At 29.8% G+C, this 23,451-nt stretch overlaps 4 protein-coding genes across 4 annotated transcripts; 2 read left to right on the top strand and 2 right to left on the bottom strand.

Moving 5' to 3' along the window:
* The first annotated feature begins 4,634 nt into the window (after positions 1 to 4,634).
* LOC124921508 (GDSL esterase/lipase At2g30220-like) lies at positions 4,635 to 5,756 on the top strand. The gene is made up of 3 exons (XM_047462183.1): positions 4,635 to 5,252; positions 5,310 to 5,508; positions 5,587 to 5,756. The coding sequence occupies exons 1-3, from the start codon at positions 4,635 to 4,637 to the stop codon at positions 5,754 to 5,756; spliced, it is 987 nt and encodes a 328-aa protein (XP_047318139.1).
* Positions 5,757 to 5,985: 229 nt separating this feature from the next.
* Positions 5,986 to 9,294, bottom strand: LOC124921436 (VAN3-binding protein-like). Its single transcript, XM_047462098.1, has 7 exons — positions 8,904 to 9,294; positions 8,587 to 8,685; positions 7,667 to 8,099; positions 7,237 to 7,485; positions 7,093 to 7,142; positions 6,766 to 6,820; positions 5,986 to 6,623 (listed from the first exon to the last, which is right to left on the bottom strand). The coding sequence occupies exons 1-7, from the start codon at positions 9,189 to 9,191 to the stop codon at positions 6,409 to 6,411; spliced, it is 1,389 nt and encodes a 462-aa protein (XP_047318054.1). The 5' UTR covers positions 9,192 to 9,294; the 3' UTR covers positions 5,986 to 6,408.
* A 6,766-nt stretch (positions 9,295 to 16,060) lies between these two features.
* On the bottom strand, positions 16,061 to 19,433 carry LOC124920744 (pentatricopeptide repeat-containing protein At1g63330-like). The gene is made up of 3 exons (XM_047461296.1): positions 17,080 to 19,433; positions 16,422 to 16,533; positions 16,061 to 16,329 (listed from the first exon to the last, which is right to left on the bottom strand). Exon 1 carries the CDS (start codon positions 19,400 to 19,402, stop codon positions 17,174 to 17,176), a length of 2,229 nt encoding a protein of 742 aa, XP_047317252.1. The 5' UTR covers positions 19,403 to 19,433; the 3' UTR covers positions 16,061 to 16,329; positions 16,422 to 16,533; positions 17,080 to 17,173.
* A 2,055-nt stretch (positions 19,434 to 21,488) lies between these two features.
* LOC124920010 (40S ribosomal protein S3a-like) lies at positions 21,489 to 23,149 on the top strand. Its single transcript, XM_047460396.1, has 7 exons — positions 21,489 to 21,575; positions 21,653 to 21,700; positions 21,803 to 21,908; positions 22,098 to 22,235; positions 22,317 to 22,502; positions 22,621 to 22,821; positions 22,908 to 23,149. Exons 1-7 carry the CDS (start codon positions 21,565 to 21,567, stop codon positions 23,001 to 23,003), a joined length of 786 nt encoding a protein of 261 aa, XP_047316352.1. The 5' UTR covers positions 21,489 to 21,564; the 3' UTR covers positions 23,004 to 23,149.
* Positions 23,150 to 23,451: the final 302 nt, after the last annotated feature.

The raw sequence follows: 23,451 nt of genomic DNA, 5'->3' as shown, positions 1-23,451 counted from the left end.
AGATTTAAAGAGTCGTGGATAAACGGATCTATAGTAAGTTAATAGAGAAAACCTCTAAGTAAGTTAGCCCTCAAGTTCTCGGTCATTCAAAGACGTGATAAAATCTTCTAAATGTTTTGTTCGCGGGATGAAGTGTATAATATGCAATCTTGATATCTTTTCAGGGATGGAAGCCGAGAAAATGTCATAAAAAGAGACTGCAAACTTACCATTGGGGAGCATGAGTCGAGCTATATGATCATTCTTAGATTTTCCACTTTAAAATCAAGAACAGGGTGAATGGTGGTCCAAGTCTTGATGATATATCCCTTAAGACCATTGTCGATATATTTCCTTCCTAAAAGGGCGTCCACTCAAAATCGCGATGGTCATACTTTGCAATCAACATTTTAGCCCTAAAAGACTAGCATCACTTTCTTAAATTCTCCACCAACATTTGCACATGAGTGAGATGTTGAAGAGGGTTAACTTTTTTAGGCCAAGTTCAATGTCATTTTTGCACAACTTAATTGTATCTCATTTGACCAAGTGTGTCGCCCGTGAGGAGTTAGAGCTACCCCACAAGAAATTTAGCATAATGGACTCCATTTTTTTGTTGTCGATTAAGGGAGAGAGAAATGTGACAATGTGTATGTAGGAATTGATGCAAGAGAAATGATGGTCATTCTACCCTTTGTAGAGTAATTAATTTTCCAAAGAGCTAATATTTTCTCTATTTTTTCGATGATGGAATTCCAAATATCGTGACTTTTAATTTTTTGTCCTAACAGAAGATCCATATATTTGGTTGAAAATTTCCCGACTTTGAAACATATGATATCAACGAATGAATGATGATTTGAAATATTTCTAATAAAGAAAATTTCAGATTTATCTATGTTCATCTTAAGAATTGAGCAAGCCTAAAAAGGATGAGGATCCTTCTAAAATTGGAAATATTTTCAATTGACTATTCTGGGAAACAAAGGGCGTCGTCAGCGAATAAGATATGTGTAATAATGTAGGGGTTGGCTTCTAACTGTTATAACGTTAATACCCGAGAAGATGTGAAATCTGAAAACTTTCTCGAATAGTTTATAGAGTGCTTCCATGACGATGGTGAAGATAATCGGTGAAAGAGGGCCTCTTGTCGTAACTACTACCAAAAAAAGTAACTTATCCATTAATGATGATGGAGAATTTTGATTCAGAATTGCATGTCTTAATCCCCTTGATCTATTTTTCTCCCTATCACATTTTTTAGCAGGTACAGAACAAAGTTTCAAATAACGTGGTCAAACACTTTTTCGATGTTCAATTTGTAGAGATAACCCGCAATTTTTCTTTTAATAATCGAAGCATATCTCTCTTTGGCAACTAAAGAAGCATCGGTGATTTGTCTACCTTGAACAAATGACATATGATTGGGGGAAATAATATTTAGGAGGAGAATCTTTAATCTATTAGCAAGAGTTTTAGCGAGAACTTTATAAAAACTTGACACAAGGATAATTGGCCTATAGTGTTTCTAAATTTTCTTGATAAGGACAATAAAAGTTGCATGCTAATTTAAAAGAGGTCATATACTCGTCTTTAAGAAGATCCACGATTCTTTGATATAGGCTATTGAGTAACCATCGGGACTCGGTGTCTTTTCTCCGTCACAATCATTAATAGCGTTGAGAATTACCTCGGCATAAAAATCTGGTTCAATGATAGCTCGTTCCTCAATGGAAATCTCGTCAAAATAGATGTCGTCAAGAGTGGTCTTTCTTGGCTAGTCTCGGTAAGAAGTTTCTTATAATAGGGTCAACCTCAAACAGTCCCAAAGTTTAGGGAGCCTTCTGTGAAAAAAAAATTGTTCTTAACTTGTTATATTTTATGTTATATGGTAAAGATTGATAATTTTATATTATATTTAGTATAAGTAGTTTAGTTTAATAGGTTAAATGATATAAATATTTTTTACAATCCTACCTGATACTTCTAATAAATATGTTTATTAATTGAATTTTAAATAAGTTTATGAACTTAATATAAAATCATTTTATTTATTGAACTCAATTAAATATATATATATATATATATATATTTAATTACAAATCAAATGAAGTTTAAAAATATTATCTAAGTTTGATTCTTAATTTTTTTTAGATTTTAAATAGAGATGACAATGGAGGTGAAGAGTTTCCTTCTCATCTTCACTTCATTCTATTTAGGAGATGTTTTTTTACTATAATTCTATTCGTTAAATTAAAAAAATTCTTACGGGAAACTATTTATATTATAGTCTCTAACAAATAAAAAAATATATGATAAAATTATATAAAATAATATTTTTATATAATATATATTAAAATTTTATATTATTATAAAAAAAATTAAAACTCTTATAAAATATATAATTAAATATATTTATGATATTATATATTTAATTGTATTTATTAGTGTTCAGGACCAAGAACACAAATATTATCATTGTTCAATCTCTGGTCAAATAAGATAATTCAGCTTGAATACACAGCGAGACGAATTATAATTGTCATCCCTAATTGTAAGTTATATAAATTAAAGTAAGTAAAATATTATTTTTGAAATAAAATAGGTATTATATGTAGAGTTGACCCCGAGTTTTAAGCCCCATATAGAAAAGGTGTATTTTTTTATTGCATTAGGTCTAGTTTATAACAATGATAAAAAAAAAATTGTTATGAGATTTGAATACATAACCAAATAAAAATTCTCAATTTTTATCTTAAATTACCGTGATACAACTTTTTATGTTTAAAATATTAATGTCTTATTGTTTTATTAAATGGGCTGCCTTAATTTTATATATACGTATATAAATTTTTACTTGAATATTTTATTTAATAGCTTATAAATATTTTTAAATTAACAAAAATATTACATTTATTTCTCTCTCTAAACAAAATATTAGACACATAAAAAGTCATTTTTTATATATTTTGTATCATGTTTAGTCCAATCAGATATTTATAATTTAAATAATAGTCTCATTTTAATGTGGATAATTTATTGTGCTAGTTATTTCCTCACTGTTTTTATTTCCTCAAGCATCTGATTATTTTTATTTGATTTTTTTTTTTTTATGCATTTCTCATTATTATTTTGATATATATAGTTAGTTATAAAAAAATATTATTTATAGTATTATTTATTTTTTATCCACTCACAATTAAAAATATTTTCTTTGTTATTACAAATATTTGGTAGAGATTTTTTTGACCAAGTTTAATTGATTTATTTTCACACATCCTTATCGAACTCAAACCAATTGTCTTTGAAATCACAAAATTGTTTAATCTGTATTATAATTTTATTTTATTTTATAAATTTGATATATTGTTTAATTGTTTTGATTTTTAAATATTATTTAATAATTAATTATATATATATATATTTAATTGAATGTTAATTAACTCTTTATAAAAAAATATTTATATAAATAATCAATTATAATTCTCAAATAATTAACTTTATGTTAGTTGGTTTTCTAATATGAACTAAATATTTATGATTTTATTATTAGATAAATTTAAACCCATAAGATAATGTTTTAACCTCTTCTAAATAATAAAAATTTAATTAAAAAAAAGTTAGATAAAATTTGTTTTCATTTATTCATGTCATGCTTAATTTTTCATTATACATAATTATTTTTTAAAATTGTTTTCAAAATGATTGATTAAATAATTATAAAATAAATATATATTAATTTTAAAACTATCCAAAGTACAGAAAATTCTAACTATATATTGTTTTTTTTTAGATAATCCATCTTAATATATATATATATATATATATATATATATATATATATATATATATATATAATCTAAAAATATCTTAAATATTTTATATTTGTTTTGTTTTGATAGTATATTCAATATTTAACCTGTGGTCAGATGACATTATTTAAAATTCTATTAACACTAATACCATTTTAAATTGAAATCACTCAATATTCTATTTTACATAATAAATTTTAATTTAAATAATAACAAAATATATTCAATATTTAATTAATTTTAGATAATTTCTGTTTATAATTTGATCAAAATTAATAATATTTCATTATTCCACATCTTAGAAATGAAAATTCTCACATGTTTTATCATTATTTTTCATAAATAGATATCTTGACTTATAAGGTACTAAATTACTAATCATGTTATTAAGTAGTGAAAGTAGTTTTGAATCTTGCCTCATAATATATTGACTATTGACCAAATACACCAGCTCTAAAAGATGCAAAATAATCTATAATTTTACAAACATGTTCATTTAAACCCATAATTTATTCTTTAAACAAGTCATAACTTCCATTTCAAATTAAATTTAAAATATTTAATCTCTTATTGGAGATGTTTTTCAGTTAATAATTAACATGACATAAATTATGGTTTCACATCACCCACCATGACAACCGTAGACTTTTTTTTTTTACCTTCTTTTCTTAGGCAAACTAAATCTAGTCGATTACTGATAATAGAAGATAAATTATAACAAGAAAATCATTTACTATAAAAAGTTTTTTTTTGCTAAAAGAATATAAAAGTTAGATTCATCAAATACATAGTCTTATGCCCGCCCTTTTCCCATCAATATCTAAAATAAAGAATCGATCTGCAATGGCTCATAAAGAAGCCTTGTTGATGATTCTCCTTTCCCAATTAGCAATTACAAATACTCTAGCTGCGTTACCAAAATTCACGTCCATTTTGATATTCGGAGATTCTTTATTAGACACCGGCAATAACAACTTCTTATCGACGAATGTAAAATCCAACCACACGCCATACGGGAAAGACTTCCCTGGAGGCATAGCCACAGGAAGATTCTCTAACGGAGTCCTTATGTCGGACATGCTCGCATCGGGTCTCGGAATCAAGGAACTCGTTCCTCCCTTCCTCGACCCGAAACTTAAAGACAGCGAACTTCGAACCGGGGTATGTTTCGCCTCGGCTGGATCGGGGTACGACGATAGAACTGCGACTAACAGAAACGTGCTGCCGGTGATGCAGCAGCCGGCTTACTTGGCGAACTATACCAAGAGGCTAAAGGCTGTGGTTGGTGAAGCAGAAGGGAATAGGATTGTGAAAGGGTCTTTGGCTGTTGTGTTCTCCGGTTCTAATGACATGATTGCGAGTAGTCGTCGTCATGAGCTCGGTCTAGATTCTTACGATGATTTTCTTTTGTCAAAGGTCACCGATTTCATCAAGGCATTACTCGATCATCACTCCTGTCTTGTACTAATGTAATTTTATAAAAAGAATGGATGATAATCTTTAACAATTTCCATGCAGCAATTATATGCACAAGGGGTGAGGAACATACTTGTAGGAGACATCCCACCTCTTAGAGTGGATGCGCCTTCATACAATAAAAAGCTTAAGGAGTTGCTTCCGAAACTGCAAACGCAGTTACCAGGAAGTAAACTGGTTTTCGCAGATCTATCGGAAGCTTTGACAGAAGTATTGTTGAAAGGTTTCCTAAGGGGTTCAAGTAAGTGAAATTGAATTGGATTGGATTAAAATAAATTTGGATTGAATAGGATTTTAGAATTGGATTATTGATATGCAGGTATTACAGACTTGCTTGGTCAGTGCTGTCCAGGATTATGCACTGCTGAGCAAAAGCCATGTGAAAATGCAGATAAATTCTACAGATGGGATACTTTTCATCCTACTCAAGCTGTTTATAGACTAGTAACCAAATATTTGCTTGAAAATGACATTCCTAAATTTGCATGATTAACTTATTTTGATTAATATTTAGTTAGATGTCACATATATAGAGGTAGTTTTGTAACATTAGAAAGTGAATCTGTTAATATTGATTTATGACTCTTCCAATAATTTGTTTAAATTAAAGTGGGTTATTGGGAGGTGTTTAGTATATGCTGGTCAAAGGATGAACTCATCATCATGAATCATGATGAACCCTAATTAATTAATTAACTTAAAAGAGTAGAGACAAAGATAAACAATAATCAAGCAATCAGAAACACCTTTAACCAATTCCAATGACACAATTAAATAATCAACACAAATTATTCACAAATCACTATTCCTGAAACACACAATACAACACAGAAAACCCTAAATTTTTTCATTGGTTTCATCCAAAATGAACTAGAAGGGGATATATAATAAATAAAATCACATGGGTTCCTTCTAAAAGTTTAGATAGGGTATATTATAGGGGTATGACAAAAAAATACCTTAAGACCCCAAATAGGAATTTTATATTTCAAACTCCCACTTCTTTTTACAATAGGAATACCAGATTTTATGACCCAACTTAAAAAACCCCCACACTTTCCCATCTTTTAAGGCCAAAATATGACTAAGACATCATCATCATGATCTTATGTGGATATTGTTGTTAGTAAGCTTATTACACTCAATTTCTATTTATACCTCTTCTTTCTGCTGCTACGGCTAGAAGCCTCGATACACCCTGAGTCCACACATCGTGTTCTCTTCGGTTCCTGCACTCGAATTCCACAACTCCTCTCCCAACCGTTCTAAATGCAAAGTAATGGCGATCCTCACCTCCTTCAAGTAAATGACGCCCAGGCCAAGCCGGAATATTTTTCAACACTTCCAAGACCACATCTGAAAAGAATTTTTCAAAATCTTTCATTATTTCCATATTAGTGGCTCCTTTCCTTACTTTCTCGAATCCCTATACATAAGAAAGAACATCCACGTTTGTTCTACTTTAATTTAAATAGTCAGATAGAAAAGAAAATTTTACTCTTTTTCTTTTTGGTGATGGTCCCAGCTAGCCTACTCTTCATCTTAAGCATAACCTATACACAAATAATAACCCATGATCAAAATCTCACAATTAAATAGCAAAAGTAAATCTTACTATGCAATAATTCATCATTTTGTTTTCTTCTATGTAAGCAAAAGTCTCAATAACAGAGTCAAATCATGTTTGGCATTATAGACACAACCAAATTCAATCAAATACAGAAGCTGTATTATTGATTGCGAGAATATTTCTTCAATGACCCAATTTTTATCTCCATTCTCAAAGGTTGATTATGTTAAAAACTGTCTATGATGAGAAACACACCTGACCCATATTGTTGATGTAGACCGAAATTATCTTCCAGTGAAGATCACCTGAAAGAACACAAACACAACTAGTATTATTAAGTAATAGTAATTTATTGATGAATCTGAATTCTGGAAAGAAAATTGATGGAGAAATACAAACCTTTTCGAGTTCTCTTAAGAAGCTCTGAACCTCTAGCTAACAGTTCTTGGCTACAGATGCCAAGGAAATTCTCTTCAAGCGCAAATTCGCCACTGAAACTACTACTCGAACTCCCATTGCTACCATTTTCATCACCACCACCACCGTTAACTCCTCTTCCTCCCCGCCCTTTGTCCACCGGTATCACAGCCGCTATATTCCACACTTCCTTCAGAGTCCTAGCCTTCAATGTAGCCGCCCCACGCAAAGCTACGATCAATCACAATTATCAATCAAAATCATAAGAATCAACTTCAAATTCAAATCCAGTCATCATATAAAGTCAAACAACCTAATTCCATTGTCCATGATTGTACTGTTATTAGGGTTTATCATATAAAGATAATATCATAATCAACCGTGATAGATTAGATTAGATAAGGAAATATACCAGTTGCGGCGGCGGCAGTTAAGGTCATGATATCTCCAGCAGATCGAACATTAACAGCAGAGCTAATAACAGAGGCAAGATGCTCTCTCTCCGCCCCCATGGCTTCCGCCGCTTCAACGCACTGAGCTGCGACTAACGTAGCTGCAGACGCCACCGCCATATCTGTCTTCGCCATCTGCTGATCCTTACCAGATCCAGAAGTGGACGCGGAGGCAGCGGCAATAGCAGCAACGGCAGCAGCCACTCCAGCGACAGAAATCGCAGCATGAAGCTGCGCATTATGAGCCCTAGTATCTTCCTTCTTCTTCTCTCTCCTATCCTTAAGCCAACGGCCCACAGTCCTTCCCACTCCTCCTCCTCCGGCGCCGGCACCGGCGCCGGAAGTAGGTAGTCCAAATGTGTAAGGATAATTGTTATTGTGGCGACAAAACAGCTAAAATTAATCCAAAATGTGTAAGAGAGTTAAAAATTGTGGGACCAATTTATAAATAAGGCAAAATGAATTACAAAATTGAATTGATCAGGAGGATAGAATTGAGTGCTTGGCGGTCCATCATTCATTAATGCACCTGTGGTTAAGCACCACATGATGATATGATGGAGCCACCAAATGCTCACGATTAGATTTCTGTTACATCAATCACAGTTATGATCATTATTATTATCGGGATCACGCTTATTTAGTCTGATATTGATTGATCAAAATTGACGGTTTGGATTATCTTTCAATTAAATAATATCCCTACTGTCATATCATCTTATTTTCATATTTATTTCAATTCAATTATATATTTATTATAATGGGTCATATGAAATTATTTTCCTATAATTCACTAAATTATCATTATTTCATTTTTATTATTTTATTTAAATTATCAATAAAACATTATAAACAATTGAAACCAAACAGAGCCTAATACCTTGATGTCGTCATTTTCCGGAGGGGAGACGGGAGGGCTGTCGGTGATCAAAGGACCACTGCTATGAGAGAGTCTACCGGAAGTAAGTGGTGATAACTCCTGTTTTAATTTAAATAATAATAATTAAATTAAAGTGGATAAAATCAAAGAAAAATAAAATGTCAAAATCGAAGGACTCAAAAGAATGCTTGTTTACAGTCAAGAATTTAAATGCTTTATAGTTCCAAGAAATAAAAACACTTTTTTTCTTTTTTTCTTTCTTTTCTTCGAAGCAAACAAAAAGAAAAATCTAAAATTTTGTCTATACTATTACTTACAGATTGTGACATTATACGTTCCATAACGAGTTGACAAGTTTGGGAAGAGGCAAAAGAGAAGGGATTGCCGGAGACAGTCGTCGGTGACTCTTCTATTTCTCCGGCGATGTCTTCAGGTATTGAATCAACAACTCCGGCGGAGAGAATCTGAGGCGCCGGCGATGGGGATGTGAGAGTTTTGGAAACTTGTAAGGAGGAGATACTCCAAGAACGGGATAAGAACTCCATTGGTTCTCTTGGAGTCTCCGGTGGCTCGAAAATGGGGTTCTGATGAACGAAAGGGTCCATTTGCTGTAAAGAAAACAGAGTAGATTTGGGTGTTTGTTTTTATTAAGGAGAGACAATAGTGCGATTGTCTGTTTGGGGTTCTCTAAAGAGAGAAATGTAATGGACAAAAAAGAAAGACCTTAAAGATTTATATATTAGACTTATAAAAGAGTAGGATGATATGGGTTTGTTTGATTTCACTTATTCTATTAATATCTTGAATGAGTTCAATCAAACTGGCCTAACATCTCTTTTTAACACTATTTTCTTTTCAATTAACAATCCATTATTATTAACCTTTTCAATTAAAAATAAGAACTTTAGATCATTTGGATGGTATGAAATATATTTGAACAATTAAATTTAATAATAAATTGGAGTTATTGATTAATCAAACTAAAATTTATAAACATTTGCTACAATAGTTTAGCTAAAATATTTTCCATAGGCCTTCTAAGTATTTTATTTACATTTTATTTATTATATTAATCAAAATAATAAAATATTTTCTATTTAAAAAATATATATTATCATTATATATTAATACATTTATAAAAAAAACTTTAAAATAATTACTCATTAATATATTTTAAATAATCTATAAATTATTTTAAAAACTGATTAACTTAAATGGAAGACTCTTGGATTTTATCTAACTTAAATATTTTGTTTTGACATAAATTATTTGGAAAAAAAAAGTTATTAAATTAAAAATATTGTTTAACTAAACTTTTTATTGATTGGTATTGTTTATTTATAATAAAAAACAAATTATTGGAAGTTTGGAACTATTGAGTGATGTTGATTTTTTGGAAGAAAAAAAATTATTATAAGATATTTTTGTAATTAATTGAGTAAGATGAATAATAAGGGTAAATAAAATAATGTTGAATTAATGTTAAATTTAAAATAAAAATTAAACTACGAGAATACATTATATTTTAAATTATAAAAAGTTGAAATAAAAATATTTTAATTAATTTAATGATTAAAAAAGAAATTATATAATAAAGATTTTTTGAATTTTTTTTAAAGAAACGTGTTAGTAGATTATATAATATTTTTATAATTAATAATAATAATATAGAAAAAAAATATTTGAATTTGTAATTAATTAAATTATATTTTTATATTTTTAGTTTTATAAAAAAAAATGTTTTAATATTTTTTCTATAAATCTATATATGAATCAAGATGGAGGTACTGGATTCACTGATACACTACTCTACAACATTACGCTAGACCTATGACAGACAATGTGAGTACAGAGTGTAAGGACTTGTTTGATCTTCATTTATTTAAATATAATATTTGAAATATATAAAAATGTATGATTCGAATAAAATATTATTATTTAATATTTTTAAATATTATAAAAACTAAAAAACATGAAAATAATTGAGAAATTTTGGAAGGTATTGTTTTATCATTATTATAATTATTTTTAAAAAAAATTCAAAAATAAAAATAATTTTATTTGTATTTAGTATAAAAATTATGATTAAAATAAATAAAATTTTAAGTAAAAATATAATAAAAAAATTATATAGAAATTAATTTTAATAAAGTTTGTAGAAATGTTAAAAAGAAGTGTAGATGATATTTTCTTATCAAATAATTTTTGATCACTTTAAAGAGATTGTGATAAAAGAAAACTTAAATTGTAACTAACAAAATTATGGTTTATTTAAAAATAAGTTTCATTCTAACTAATATAATATTTTATTTTATTTCTAATTTGAAAACAATATTCAAATTAATATTATCTAATTCTTACTATTTTTTTTTTGTTATTATTAAAATTATATATGCACAACTCATTATTAAATAAAATTATTTTTTATTATTTTTTGTTTATTTAATTGATAATCCAGGTATATTCTCACCTTTCCCAACGAAAATAAAATTATTTTAGTGCAAATATTTTCATGCAAAAATTTTGTTTTTCAAGTAAATGACCAACCATATATATATAATATGATATTTAATTTTCAAAATGTTTAGATTGCCGGGTCGAGAGTTGTGGTTAATTTTGAAATATATATGAGAGTAAATTAATATTTGGGTCGGATTGTGGGTTGACCCGCACATAAATTTAAAACGGTTAAAAGTAAAATAAAAAATACTATGGGTATGTTTCGAAGTTGCAATCTAACAAAAACAAGTAAAACCCTTTTAACCAACTAGACTAAGAAGACTTTATATTTTAAATTCTACACCAAATTTGATGAACGCGTGACGTTTTAACAATATAAGTTTAACTTTTTAATTAACTAATATATATATATATATATATATATATAATGATGCTTAATTTTTAAAGTGTCCGGATTATCGGGTCGAGAGCTGTAGTTAATTTGGATATATATGTAAAAGTAAATGAATATTTGAGTCGGATTTTGGGTTGACCCGCCCATAAATTTAAAATAGTTAAAAATAAAATTAAGAATGCTATGCGTATGTTTCAAACTTGTAATCTAACAAAAACAACTAAAACTCTTTAACCAACTAGACTAAGAAGACTTTATATTTTAAATTCTACATCAAATTTGATGAACGCGTGACGTTTTAACAATATAAGTTTAAAATTTTAATTAACTAATATATATATATATATATATATATATATATATAATGATGCTTAATTTTCAAAGTGTCCGGATTGTCGGGTCGAGAGTTGTGGTTAATTTGAATATATATGTGAGAGTAAATGAATATTTGGGTCGGATTGTGGGTTGACCCACCCATAAATTTAAAACGGTTAAAAATAAAATTAAAAATGTTATGAGTATGTTTCAAATTTGCAATCTAACAAAAACAAGTAAAACCCTTTAACCAACTAGACTAAGAAGACTTTATATTTTAAATTCTACACCAAATTTGATAAACGCGTGACGTTTTAATAATATAAGTTTAACTTTTTAATTAACTATATATATATATATATATATATATATAATGATGCTTAATTTTCAAAATGTCTGGATTGTCGGGTCGAGAGTTGTGGTTAATTTGGATATATATGTGAGAGTAAATGAATATCTGGGTCGGATTGTGGGTTGACCCGTTCATAAATTTAAAACGGTTAAAAATAAAATAAAAAATGTTATAGGTATGTTTAGAGAGTAAATTAAAAATACTATCAGATTTTAACCGTAATTTTTTTTTCTCAATTTTTATATTATTACTCGTGCAAATGCACGGGCTAAATTCTAGTTTAATATAAAATGCTAGACTTTAAATAAATTATTTGTGACAATTACAAGTAATGTTTTAATTCAATTATTATTTTGTGATTAGTAAAAAGTAAATAATGTTTTTAATTGGTTAAGACATATATTTGAAATGATATATATATATATATATATGTTTCAAAATTTATTATTATGCATATCAATACCATATATATTTAATACCATAAACATAATTTTCAATTGAAGTTGCTTTCTTACAAATGATCTCAACCCCCTATTTATCATGAATTTTATTATCAATACCATATTTTCAATTACTGAATGAGATGGGATGATAATGACCTTTATTTATTTTATTTTATTTATTTATTTATTTAATTTGGATATATTCTTTAGAGCAAACTAACATACAAAGTTATTACTATTATGAATATGCTAAAACATATTCTTCTTCTATTGAGTGTTATTGTATTTTTCTATTTTTATCAGTTTTATGTATATTTGTACTAAAATATGTATTCAATATGAATAATTAAATGCATGTAAGAATATAATACAAAATAATAAACAGTCTAAAAACAACTGGGAATAGATAAATCTAACTATTTCATTCAGTTTGTTTATTATAATTTAGTTTATTAATACTGTTTAATAATTTAATCACTCTGTTAATATTTTTTTCTTCAAATTATTAAGTTTTTTCGTTAAACGCTAACGTATATTTGATTTAATTTATAAAAGGTAACTTATTACATAATCATAACATTTTTTTAATTCTTTTAAAAATGTATTTTTTTAGTAAAAATATTTAAAAGTATTAATATTTAATAAACAAATATTTTACAAAAATGAAATAGAGATTATTTTAATATTTTTGTTGATAAATATTGATGCGGGATTGAATAAAAAAATGTTAGATTTTTAAAATCTATTTTTTAAAAACTCAACCAAACAAGGCTGACTAATTTAGTTTTTATTATTATTATTATTTATATTTGATTTTAAATTCATATTATGAGTAATTAAAAAGTATGACTTAATTATATTAATTTTGTATATAAATTCAGATAGATACAACTAGAAATGGTAAAAAAAAACAAAAAATTGAAATAAAATGATTATAAGGATGGTAAAATGTGTCAAATATAAAAGACAAATGCATGTTTGTATTATTATGTACGTTTAATAATATCAATAAATTTGATATAATAATAATAATATTGAAATAAAAGAGTGGGACCCGAAAAGAAAAGAACCCGACCCACATTGTGAACTGTAGCCATCTGTAGAAATTTATTGAATTGGGTCCCAAATCCATTGTCTCTACGAAACATCCTCATCGCCTTCCTTACTCATCAGGTTATCATTCTATTCTATTCTTTTTATTTATTTCTATTACTTGGAAATTAACCATTTATTTACTTTTTATTTTTCTTAGAGCTAGAAAGAAAGAAATGGCCAATCATTAATATATCAGAAGGCGCATGCAATATGATAATGCACTTATATATTAATATATATTACACACGATTTCAAACATTTATTTTTTCAAATGATGTTGTTTTATTTTAGCAGTTGTAAATTGAGTATCTATTTAATTAGAATTTCATTTCATATAATTAGGGTTGGCATAGTTGAGGCAAAAATTGCCTAACCAGAGACGAATCAATAATTTAATTGGTTAGGGATGAGTTTGAAATTTTATGAGGGTGGACTTAATTTTTAAAAAAAAAAATATGAATGAAATTGGTAGATTAACGTACAGTTTTCTTAAAACTAGAAAAATAAATAGTTAATTAAATTATAAAAAATTAGGTGATTATATATATATATATAATATATATATATATATATATATATATATATATATTTTTTTTTGAGTAGGATCAAGCTCACCTTAACTTTAAGTTAGATCCGTCTTAAGCTAGTTTATTATTGTATATTAACGACTGAGACAGTAAAATGATTTATAAGAGACCAAATATTACGTTTTGACTCACTTAAAATACCTACATAAACAAAACCATTTAAATTTGAGTGATTGAGATTCAACAATTAGGATGTCCTATTATGAGATCTCCGTACCCCTCTACAAGAGGGTAAACTAATTAATTTTTATCTTTTTAAAATATGACTGTTTTACTCTTCTACAAGAGGATAACATGTAATAGAACTAGATATTCGAGCGTGGATGAAAACTTAAAACATGATAAAAAAAAAAAAACCCACCTAGATAGAAATGGTAAAATTAGATAGTATGTTTAGGAATTGTTTGGTTTGGGGTTATTGAGAAATCCAAAATTAGATTTAACCTCAAGTATTACACAACCCAAAATGCTTTAATTAATTAAATAGATAACCCAAATTAAAATAAACTCAATAAATATATATTTATATAAGTAAATTAAATTTCCAAATTAATTAATAATATTAATAACCATGCATGTATAAAACAAACAATCCCTAAAATGATTTAGAGGATGGAAATAGAGTAGAAATGTTGAGTGGACGAGCGCATGAGGTTGGTTTTGAGAATGAAATGATTGTGTTCTTGGATACACGAACACTATATTATTATTATTCAACATTATGTCATATTGGGGGTAAATAAAGATTCCTCACCAACCTCAAGGAATCTATCTATTACTTTTATATTTTAATTAATTAACAAATAGATTATCATAAATTTCAAGACCAGATTAATAAACATGGGCTAATTCTGACCAAGAAGCTTTAAGTGTTAAAATAATAATAAAGGGTCTTTCCATTTTAAAAAAGATTAATTAATCAATGTTCAATACAAATTAAGTGGTATTTTTTGTAAACAAAATCTCATGGTTAGTTAGAAACAATGTTAACTGGGGTTAGGTTTGGAATGAAGTATGTGGTGGCGATACAAACATGGTTCTAATCCAATCATTCCTAAAAAAAATTATTGGTCTAGAATATTATTTATGTTGTATTTGTCGACACAATAAGTATTATCAAAGCAAAAAGTAAGAATTTATGTTGCAACATGATTGATGGGCACGATAGTTACACAACCAAATGGTTCTCAACTCCATCGGAGCATGATAGAAGCGACATGTTATGGGATATGAATGAAGAGAATAAACTAATTAATTAGCGTATATAATTAAAATAATTATGACCCAATTATTATTTAATTAATCTTAATTATAAGATATAGTCAAATGTCACACTCACCGTGTAGTGGTGGTGGTGTAATTGAGTAGCTTATATAGAATCTTCGATGGAAGTCCATCTAATCAATGTGACCCCGCATATATCTTCTTGGTCCATCCATCCATCCTTCCTTAATAAAATAAATAAAAGGGTAATTAAAGCATTTGTTAATTAATTAGGTGGGGTTAACACCACCGATTTTGGTGGAGGAAATAGAGATTTATATAGATTACTAGTTAGTGCAAGAACATTTATTATGAGATGGATATCTATATCGGAATTTTCTTATCCATTCGAGATACTCGATTGTAAGCTTCTACGTGGGGGTGGATCGACGCCATATATAGTAGAATTGTTGCGGGTTTTAGAGGAGGTTGAGATTTTGGTGGTTCAAATTATGATTTGTTAATAGGAAAAACAAAGTAAAAAAAATGAAAAGATACACCAATTAACATGCATGCAAAAGTGTTGCATTACAAACCGATATGAGATAGATAGGTCAAAGGATTTACAAAAGAAGATCTCAATAGTTGCAATTTCAGCTGGAAATAGCAAAACATGGTAATGTAAAAGGATATTCTGTCCTACACTATGGTATTGTATTCTTTTGAATCATCAACTGTGACGAAAATACAGAATATTGTCCATTATTATAAAAAAATTGCATGAGAATAAATTCTTACCAGGAAATATCTGAAGATCAGTTCTGCTGACTGTTTTGTTTGAGTTTTTCTTCTTCCATGTCCTTGTTTTCCATCTTTAATGAAACTTTCTGGATTCTAGCAAAAAAGAAAAAACCCCCCATAAAGTACAATTATAGAAACACAAGTATATATTGTTGATAACAATTGCCATCATGAATCCATTTTACCTTAACAGCAGCAGCACCTCTAAGGTATCATCTAAATGAATGATAGTAGATCCACGCCATCTCTTTGGATCTCTCATTCACAAGGTATACATAAAGATCTCCAGGAAGAAGCCTGTAGAAAGAAAACCAAGAGATGTCAAATCTTAGACATATGATGCGATTGTAAAGAAAACCAAGAGACATTTTCAAGTGGCTCTCAGATTATATACATATTGAAAGCTAATTTTTTTTTCTTCTAGAGTTGAGAATGTAAACAATATATAAGATAGGCTGCTTTCACCACAAGTACGCGACTTTCGCTATTACACGGAATAATGAAATTGTTACATCACTAATTTAAAAAAAATATATATACAAGATTCTAAACAGAAAACGGATAAGTCTTCCTAATTTACTAAAATTTAAATATTCCATAGTCAACAGTATTAAGCTTAGCTGAAAGTTATTGTAGGCAAAACTTCTTTTCAGTTATTGTGGCACACATGGAATGCAAAATTCCAAGTGAGGACCAGAAAATTAGAAACACACAATAATAGAAAGTAATTAGACATAAACCATACTTCTATTACAAGAAGAATATAAGAAAGCCATCCCATAGTAAATGAACTGCAATAGAACATCAAATGGATAAAGAATCAAGCATTATCATAGTTCATACCTCAACCGTTTCTGAGAGAATTTCAATACGAAAATTGCAAACGGTTGCAATCTGTACCATCAGGTCATGTAGTAATTTCTTTAATTAGTTTCCATTATTTCTCCTCGATGCCAACCTTCCGTCTAAGACCTTTCAATCTATAATCGGGTAGAACAATCCCATCCTTCATCATTTCCTTGAACACATCATAAACTCTATCCATGTCTCCTAATCGACGATATCCCAAAATGATAGAATTGTACATGATGTCGTCAGGTGGGACCCCATGTCTTCTCATATCGATTACCAACATGTCAACCACGTCCATACGACCTATCTTACACAATCCTTTGATCAGACAAGTATAAGTAGCAACACTTGGCACAATGCCTTGCCGCTTCATTTTATTGAACAATGACAAAGCTATATGCGTGTTATTCCTTTCACAAAACCCAAAGATTAACGATCTGTAACAAATCTCATCCGGATGCAGACCCTTCCGAATCATTTCAGGAATCAACTTATGGGCAGCAGCCATTTTATCCTTGAAACATAGTAACTTGATTTGAATTGTATACGCAATGTTGTCGTTTGCAACTCTAGCTTTTAACATTCTTCTGTACAATTTAATAGCCTTCTCTGGATTTGGTGTTTTGTAAAAACCATTTATGATGGTGCTGTAAGTTACAACTCCAGGAACAATTTCACTTTTAAACATCGAGGGGAGAACACAATAAGCCTTTTCAGGTTTTCCCACTCGGCAAAGTGTTTTAATAATTGAATTGTACATATATTCATCTGGGCGAACACCTCGATTCTTCATCTCATCTATAAGTCGTAAAGCATTGTGAATCAGGCCTTGTCTACAATACTCCTCAATTATATAACCGCAAGCAACACTGTCTGGCATTGCATTTCCTTCAAACATTAACCTTAAAATCACCAAGGCTTTACTTAACAAACCTTTCTTACAAAATCCACAAATCAAACTCCTAAACGTATAGGCACTTGGGGCTAAGTTTTTAAACACCATCTCCTCAAGAAGTTTCTCAGCGGTTACCAAATCATCTTGTGAAAAGAATCCGTCTATAAGTATCTGGTAAGCAGTCTGGTCGTAGTCGTAACCTAAGCTCTCAATCTTGCGAAATATATCCAGTGAGATCTCCATCATCCCATAATTAGAAAATCCATGCAAGAGGGAAGTGTAGGTGACCAGAGTCGGTTTTATGTTTCTAAGCTCCATTTCCTTCAACAGACAAAGACCCTTATTTAAATTACCCTCCTTGCAGACTCGTTCAATCAATATCGTGTAGCTGTAAGCATCAGGTGATATTCCATGATGGGTCATCTCGTTAAATAAGTTAAAAGCTTTTTCCACTTCATCTTTGTTGCAAAGACCCCATAGAACAGAATTATAGCAGTAGGAATTAAGAGGCTTATTTTTATTTCTCAGTACCTTAAGAAATTCCAATGCTGAATCGACACATCCTACCTTACAAAGATAGTGAACATATGTACAGTATGTTACAATAGTTGGGTTTTCTCCACTCCTCTCCATTTCTTCTATGATGCAAAATGCTTCACTGACATTTTGATGTCCATGACAGTAAAAGTTCAACATTATGGTAAAGCTGAATGTATTTGGTAAAGGACCTGAAATCTTCATTTCGTTAAATAAGCTAACCACATTTTCCGTTCTTTTTGCTTCTGCCAAACACTTGAGCAAGAAATTGCATGCACGTATACCTGGATTTAATCCCATTTTCTTAGATTGCCAGAAAACATGAATTGCATTCTCAGGCATGGAATTTGCAGCAAAAACCTTTATGAGTTCATCGAGTATGATTGTTGATCCAAGAGGGCAATCAGATGAGTTCACTAAAGTAGGGAACAAGCCAACCAAATTAAAATTAATTTTGTTATGGAATCCAACAACATCTCTCAACAAAATATATACTTCTTTATTCCTCTCCAGTATAGCAAATATATGAATAATGACCGTAAGAGCATGCATTAAATGAGAATAACCGCATTTTTTTGCAGCCATGGCGAATCTTATTTCTCTTGCAACCTCCCAACTAGAAGTTTTAAACACTCTGACAATAACTGGAAATAACATGGGTTTTCTATGGGTTATCGGATCAACAATATAATCTGTGAAACTACTATCATCGGACATACTAGAATCAGCTGACAACTCATCCACTAGCAAAGCAGAAGAAGCAAAGCTGCGGCTATAGAAAAAGAATGATCTTTTAAGAATTCCCTGAAATCGTAACAGACAAAATTTAGAAAAAATTACCAAATGGTAGATCAAGAGCCTTAAATTTTGGAAAGTGCACATGAAATGTAGTTAGGGAACACAAATATGTAAATTTAAGCTTAGCTCAACTCCTACAAATAAAAAATGTGCACGATGCTCAGTGCCAAAGTGAGCTTAGCCGCCCTTAGTGGCTGTTTCTTCCTTACTCTATCTGGTCGACAAACTTCATTCAATTGTATTTGATCTGAACACTACTAACTCATTTTAGGGTCAACTTGGGCTTCTATTTTTTTTATGGCAGGATGAGGATCTGAAATTAGATTTTTATTTATTTATGTGCGAGTAGAAGCTACCTAAGTAGAGAAATCAAGGACCACGACAATCATAGTGCTTTCACATTTATTTGTATATTTTTTTGTTTTCTTATTTGATTGTTTTCCATTTTTTGGTACTATTAGACACTAGATTCCGCGCACATAGTTCAATTGGGTTGAAAACATTTGATTAGTGTAACTTCAAAATATTTGCACCTAATGTAAAACCAAAGCATGAAGAATATTTTGACATAAGATTCAATTAAATTCTCTTATTTCAATAGATGTCACATATTCAACAATACTTCATTCCTTTGGGTATAATGTTGTGGTTCATCGGATAATATGTCAAAGTTTATAGAATTGAATTAGACATTAGCACAATCAATAGATGTCACATATTCAACAATACTTCATTCCTTTGGGTATAATGTTGTGGTTCATCGGATTATATGTCAAAGTTTATAGAATTGAATTAGACATTAGCACAATCAATCATTCATTGAAAATGAACAATCCTTTCCTTTTCTCCTCTTTTTTTTTTCTGCTACCTTTTCCCTTGTTTTTATTATTACGAGTGTTTAACTAAATATGCTACATTGTGCAATAGATCTTAACATCCAAATGTAAACAAGCCTACATATCATCTACATAATAAACATGAAATGAAAACACAAGTAAATTAAAATTCAAACAAACAACACCTAATAGTATATTATCTTAATCCAATGCATTATCAATACCGCAAACAAAGCAAAGAGAAAAAACACTTACCTCTTCTGCAGGGAGGACATGCGGGCTGCTCTTTAGACGACACCAACTCCTTAACAACGTAAACTCTTTGACAAGATGAAGTCGTCTCCCTCTGGTGAAGTTCAAATTCACTTTCATTCTGTTAGGAGAAGAGAAAGGCAGCTTCCACCAGAAGCCAACCTTTAGTCAGCCAAGAGGTCATTTTGGCAAGATGATTATTATGTCCAGTCTAGGTTGAGAAACTAAACTGAACAAAGTTACCTAAGAAATAAATAGATTTTGTAGATGAGAAATATAAATAGAGAAGAGCAGACAGAAGAATAGAGAATTAAAAGATAAACAGAATGGATGGAAGAGAAGTAGAAACCAAGCAACAATTGCCAAAATAGTTAGCTAAAGCTATTGAGCATGATTCCTTGAAGAAGGATAATAATGACATTCAAGAACGTAAAGACAGGGAATGGATGTTGAAACTGAGTACACAATCAAGGACCATCCTCATCAGGATTCTGTTTGCAAAAACTATGTGTTTGGTAAAGAGAAAAAGAATAGGAAAAGGGTTAGTCCCCTGAGTCTTTCTGTGTGAATCCTACATCTATGGGTGTTTGATTTGTGTTCATTCACAATCAATCTACCAAACCCAAAGACACCCCTACTTAATAATTGCTCTAATAAATAATTCACTCTGGCAAATTGCAATATAATTCCATTGATGGGTCTGTTTAAAAAGCTCTCAGTCTCAAAGAAAGGATCTTGAATTGCCACTTTTTGCTTTCAATACCATTTTTGACAAATTCACATCCAACCAATACAGTAATTCTCTTCTCTAATCATTCAAATCACTAATTAAAATAGAGAAAATTGAATATAACCTCGTTTTTCTCCTCTCTGCTTCCTCTGCCGCCTCTTCTTCTCTTCCGTTTCCCTCTCTATGAAAATAAAATTTAAGTGGTTGTTTAAAAAGTTTAAAAATATATTTGGGCTTTTTTAACATTAGAAGCCCAAAAGAAATGAGCAATAAAGTCCAATAGATTTATAAATCTAAAAAGCCCAACAAAAGTCCAATAGTATAAGCCTTAGAAGCCCTATAGCCGCATATAAAATATACAGAGCTAGGGTTTCAAGTCGCCTCTGAACTCTTCTCTCTTCTGCAGAAGCTTTCCCCATCCTCCAACCATGGCCGTCGGGTATTTTCTTCTTCTTCTTCTATGTAATTAGGGTTTGTTATTGAACTTTCTAGTAATGTTACTTTCATTTTATACAGAAAGAACAAGAGGATCTCCAAGGGAAAGAAAGGAGGCAAGAAGAAAGCGTAAGATAAATCTCAATTTAGCTAGAGCATGTATCAGTTATTGATGAATTCGTAGTATGTTGACCTGATATCATTTTATCATGTTCTATTTTGATTGTTTAGAACCGATCCCTTTGCCAAGAAAGATTGGTATGATATCAAGGCTCCTTCTTTGTTCAATACCCGTAACATTGGAAAAACCCTTGTGACTCGTACTCAGGGTACTAAGGTAATCTAAATCTCTATCCTTTTTAGTTATTTTCAATCACTTAAATTGGGAGGAAGTGAATGGTTATTTCATTGTCGTGATTTGTCTTCAAACTGGTTCAATTGAAATGACTATTGTTTAAATTTTTTATACATGTTTACTATACCCTTTATTGGCTGTAATAATGAGTATACTTGAATTTACTGTCAGATTGCTTCTGAAGGTCTCAAACACAGAGTGTTTGAGGTGTCCTTGGCAGACCTGCAAGGTGATGAGGACCACTCTTACAGGAAGATCCGTCTGAGAGCTGAAGACATTCAAGGAAAGAATGTCTTGACTAACTTCTGGGTACATCCATAAATCTTGATTGCCTATTTTATCTGTATTTTTTGTGAAATCACTTGTTCTTATCTTTATTGAAAAACTCAGGGTATGGATTTTACCACGGACAAGCTGAGGTCCCTTGTCCGCAAGTGGCAGACTTTGATTGAGGCTCATGTTGATGTGAAAACCACAGACAATTTCACTTTGAGGATGTTCTGCATTGGTTTTACTAAGAAGAGACCAAATCAGCAGAAGAGAACTTGCTATGCTCAGTCAAGCCAGATCCGTCAGGTACTCAATTTTGTTTTGAAAAGATTTGATTGTTAATATAAACTGTCCAATTTCCAATCATGAAGTTGGAACTTGGATGATCAAATATATTTATTAATTTCACGTTTATGTTTACCAGATTCGCAGGAAGATGACTGAGATTATGGTAAACCAAGCCCAATCATGTGACTTGAAGGATTTGGTTCAGAAATTCATTCCTGAATCAATCGGTAGGGAGATTGAGAAAGCTACCTCAAGCATCTACCCCCTTCAGAATGTATACATCCGCAAAGTGAAGATCTTGAAAGCACCCAAGTTTGATCTTGGAAAGTTGATGGAGGTATTATTTCTTTATTTTACTTAAGTGAATGTGATTTATGGTTTTTGTCAAATTTTGTGTCTGAAATGTTTCATGTTGTGATAAAGGTTCATGGTGATTACTCTGAAGACACTGGTGTGAAGGTTGAAAGACCAGTTGAGGAGGAGAGTGCTGAGCCAGCTGTTGTTGTTGGTGCTGAATAATGAGACCATGAAGTTAGAACATTTCCTTAAATTTCCATATTTGTGGTTAATTTTGGTGTTCATGATGAGATATTGTTTCTTAAGTTGCTTTTAGAGATTTTCAAACCTATTTAACAATTTCTTACTTATATTTTTGGATGATTTAATGGGTTATTTCTTAATTGTACTGGTTTTTATAATTAGCCTAAAAATAATTATTAACTTTTATATATTTTTAATCACAAATTGTTTTTTAGATAAATGTAAAATTGTACCCTATGCAATTTTTATTTGTTTTTTATATATCTATTTCTTTTAATTTACAAAAATAATTTTAAATTTTAATTTTCACTTTTTAAATTTAATATTTAAGATATTTTAATATATATGTTTTATTTTAAATTTAATACTCTTTCTATGTTTTTAATTAATTTTAAAATTATATTTTAATTATAATTCAACTTTTTTA

Source organism: Impatiens glandulifera, chromosome 1, assembly GCF_907164915.1.
Source record: "Impatiens glandulifera chromosome 1, dImpGla2.1, whole genome shotgun sequence".
NCBI lineage: Eukaryota > Viridiplantae > Streptophyta > Magnoliopsida > Ericales > Balsaminaceae > Impatiens > Impatiens glandulifera.
Note: the sequence above shows the minus strand (reverse complement) of the source record. Positions and strands in the feature narration are given on the sequence as shown.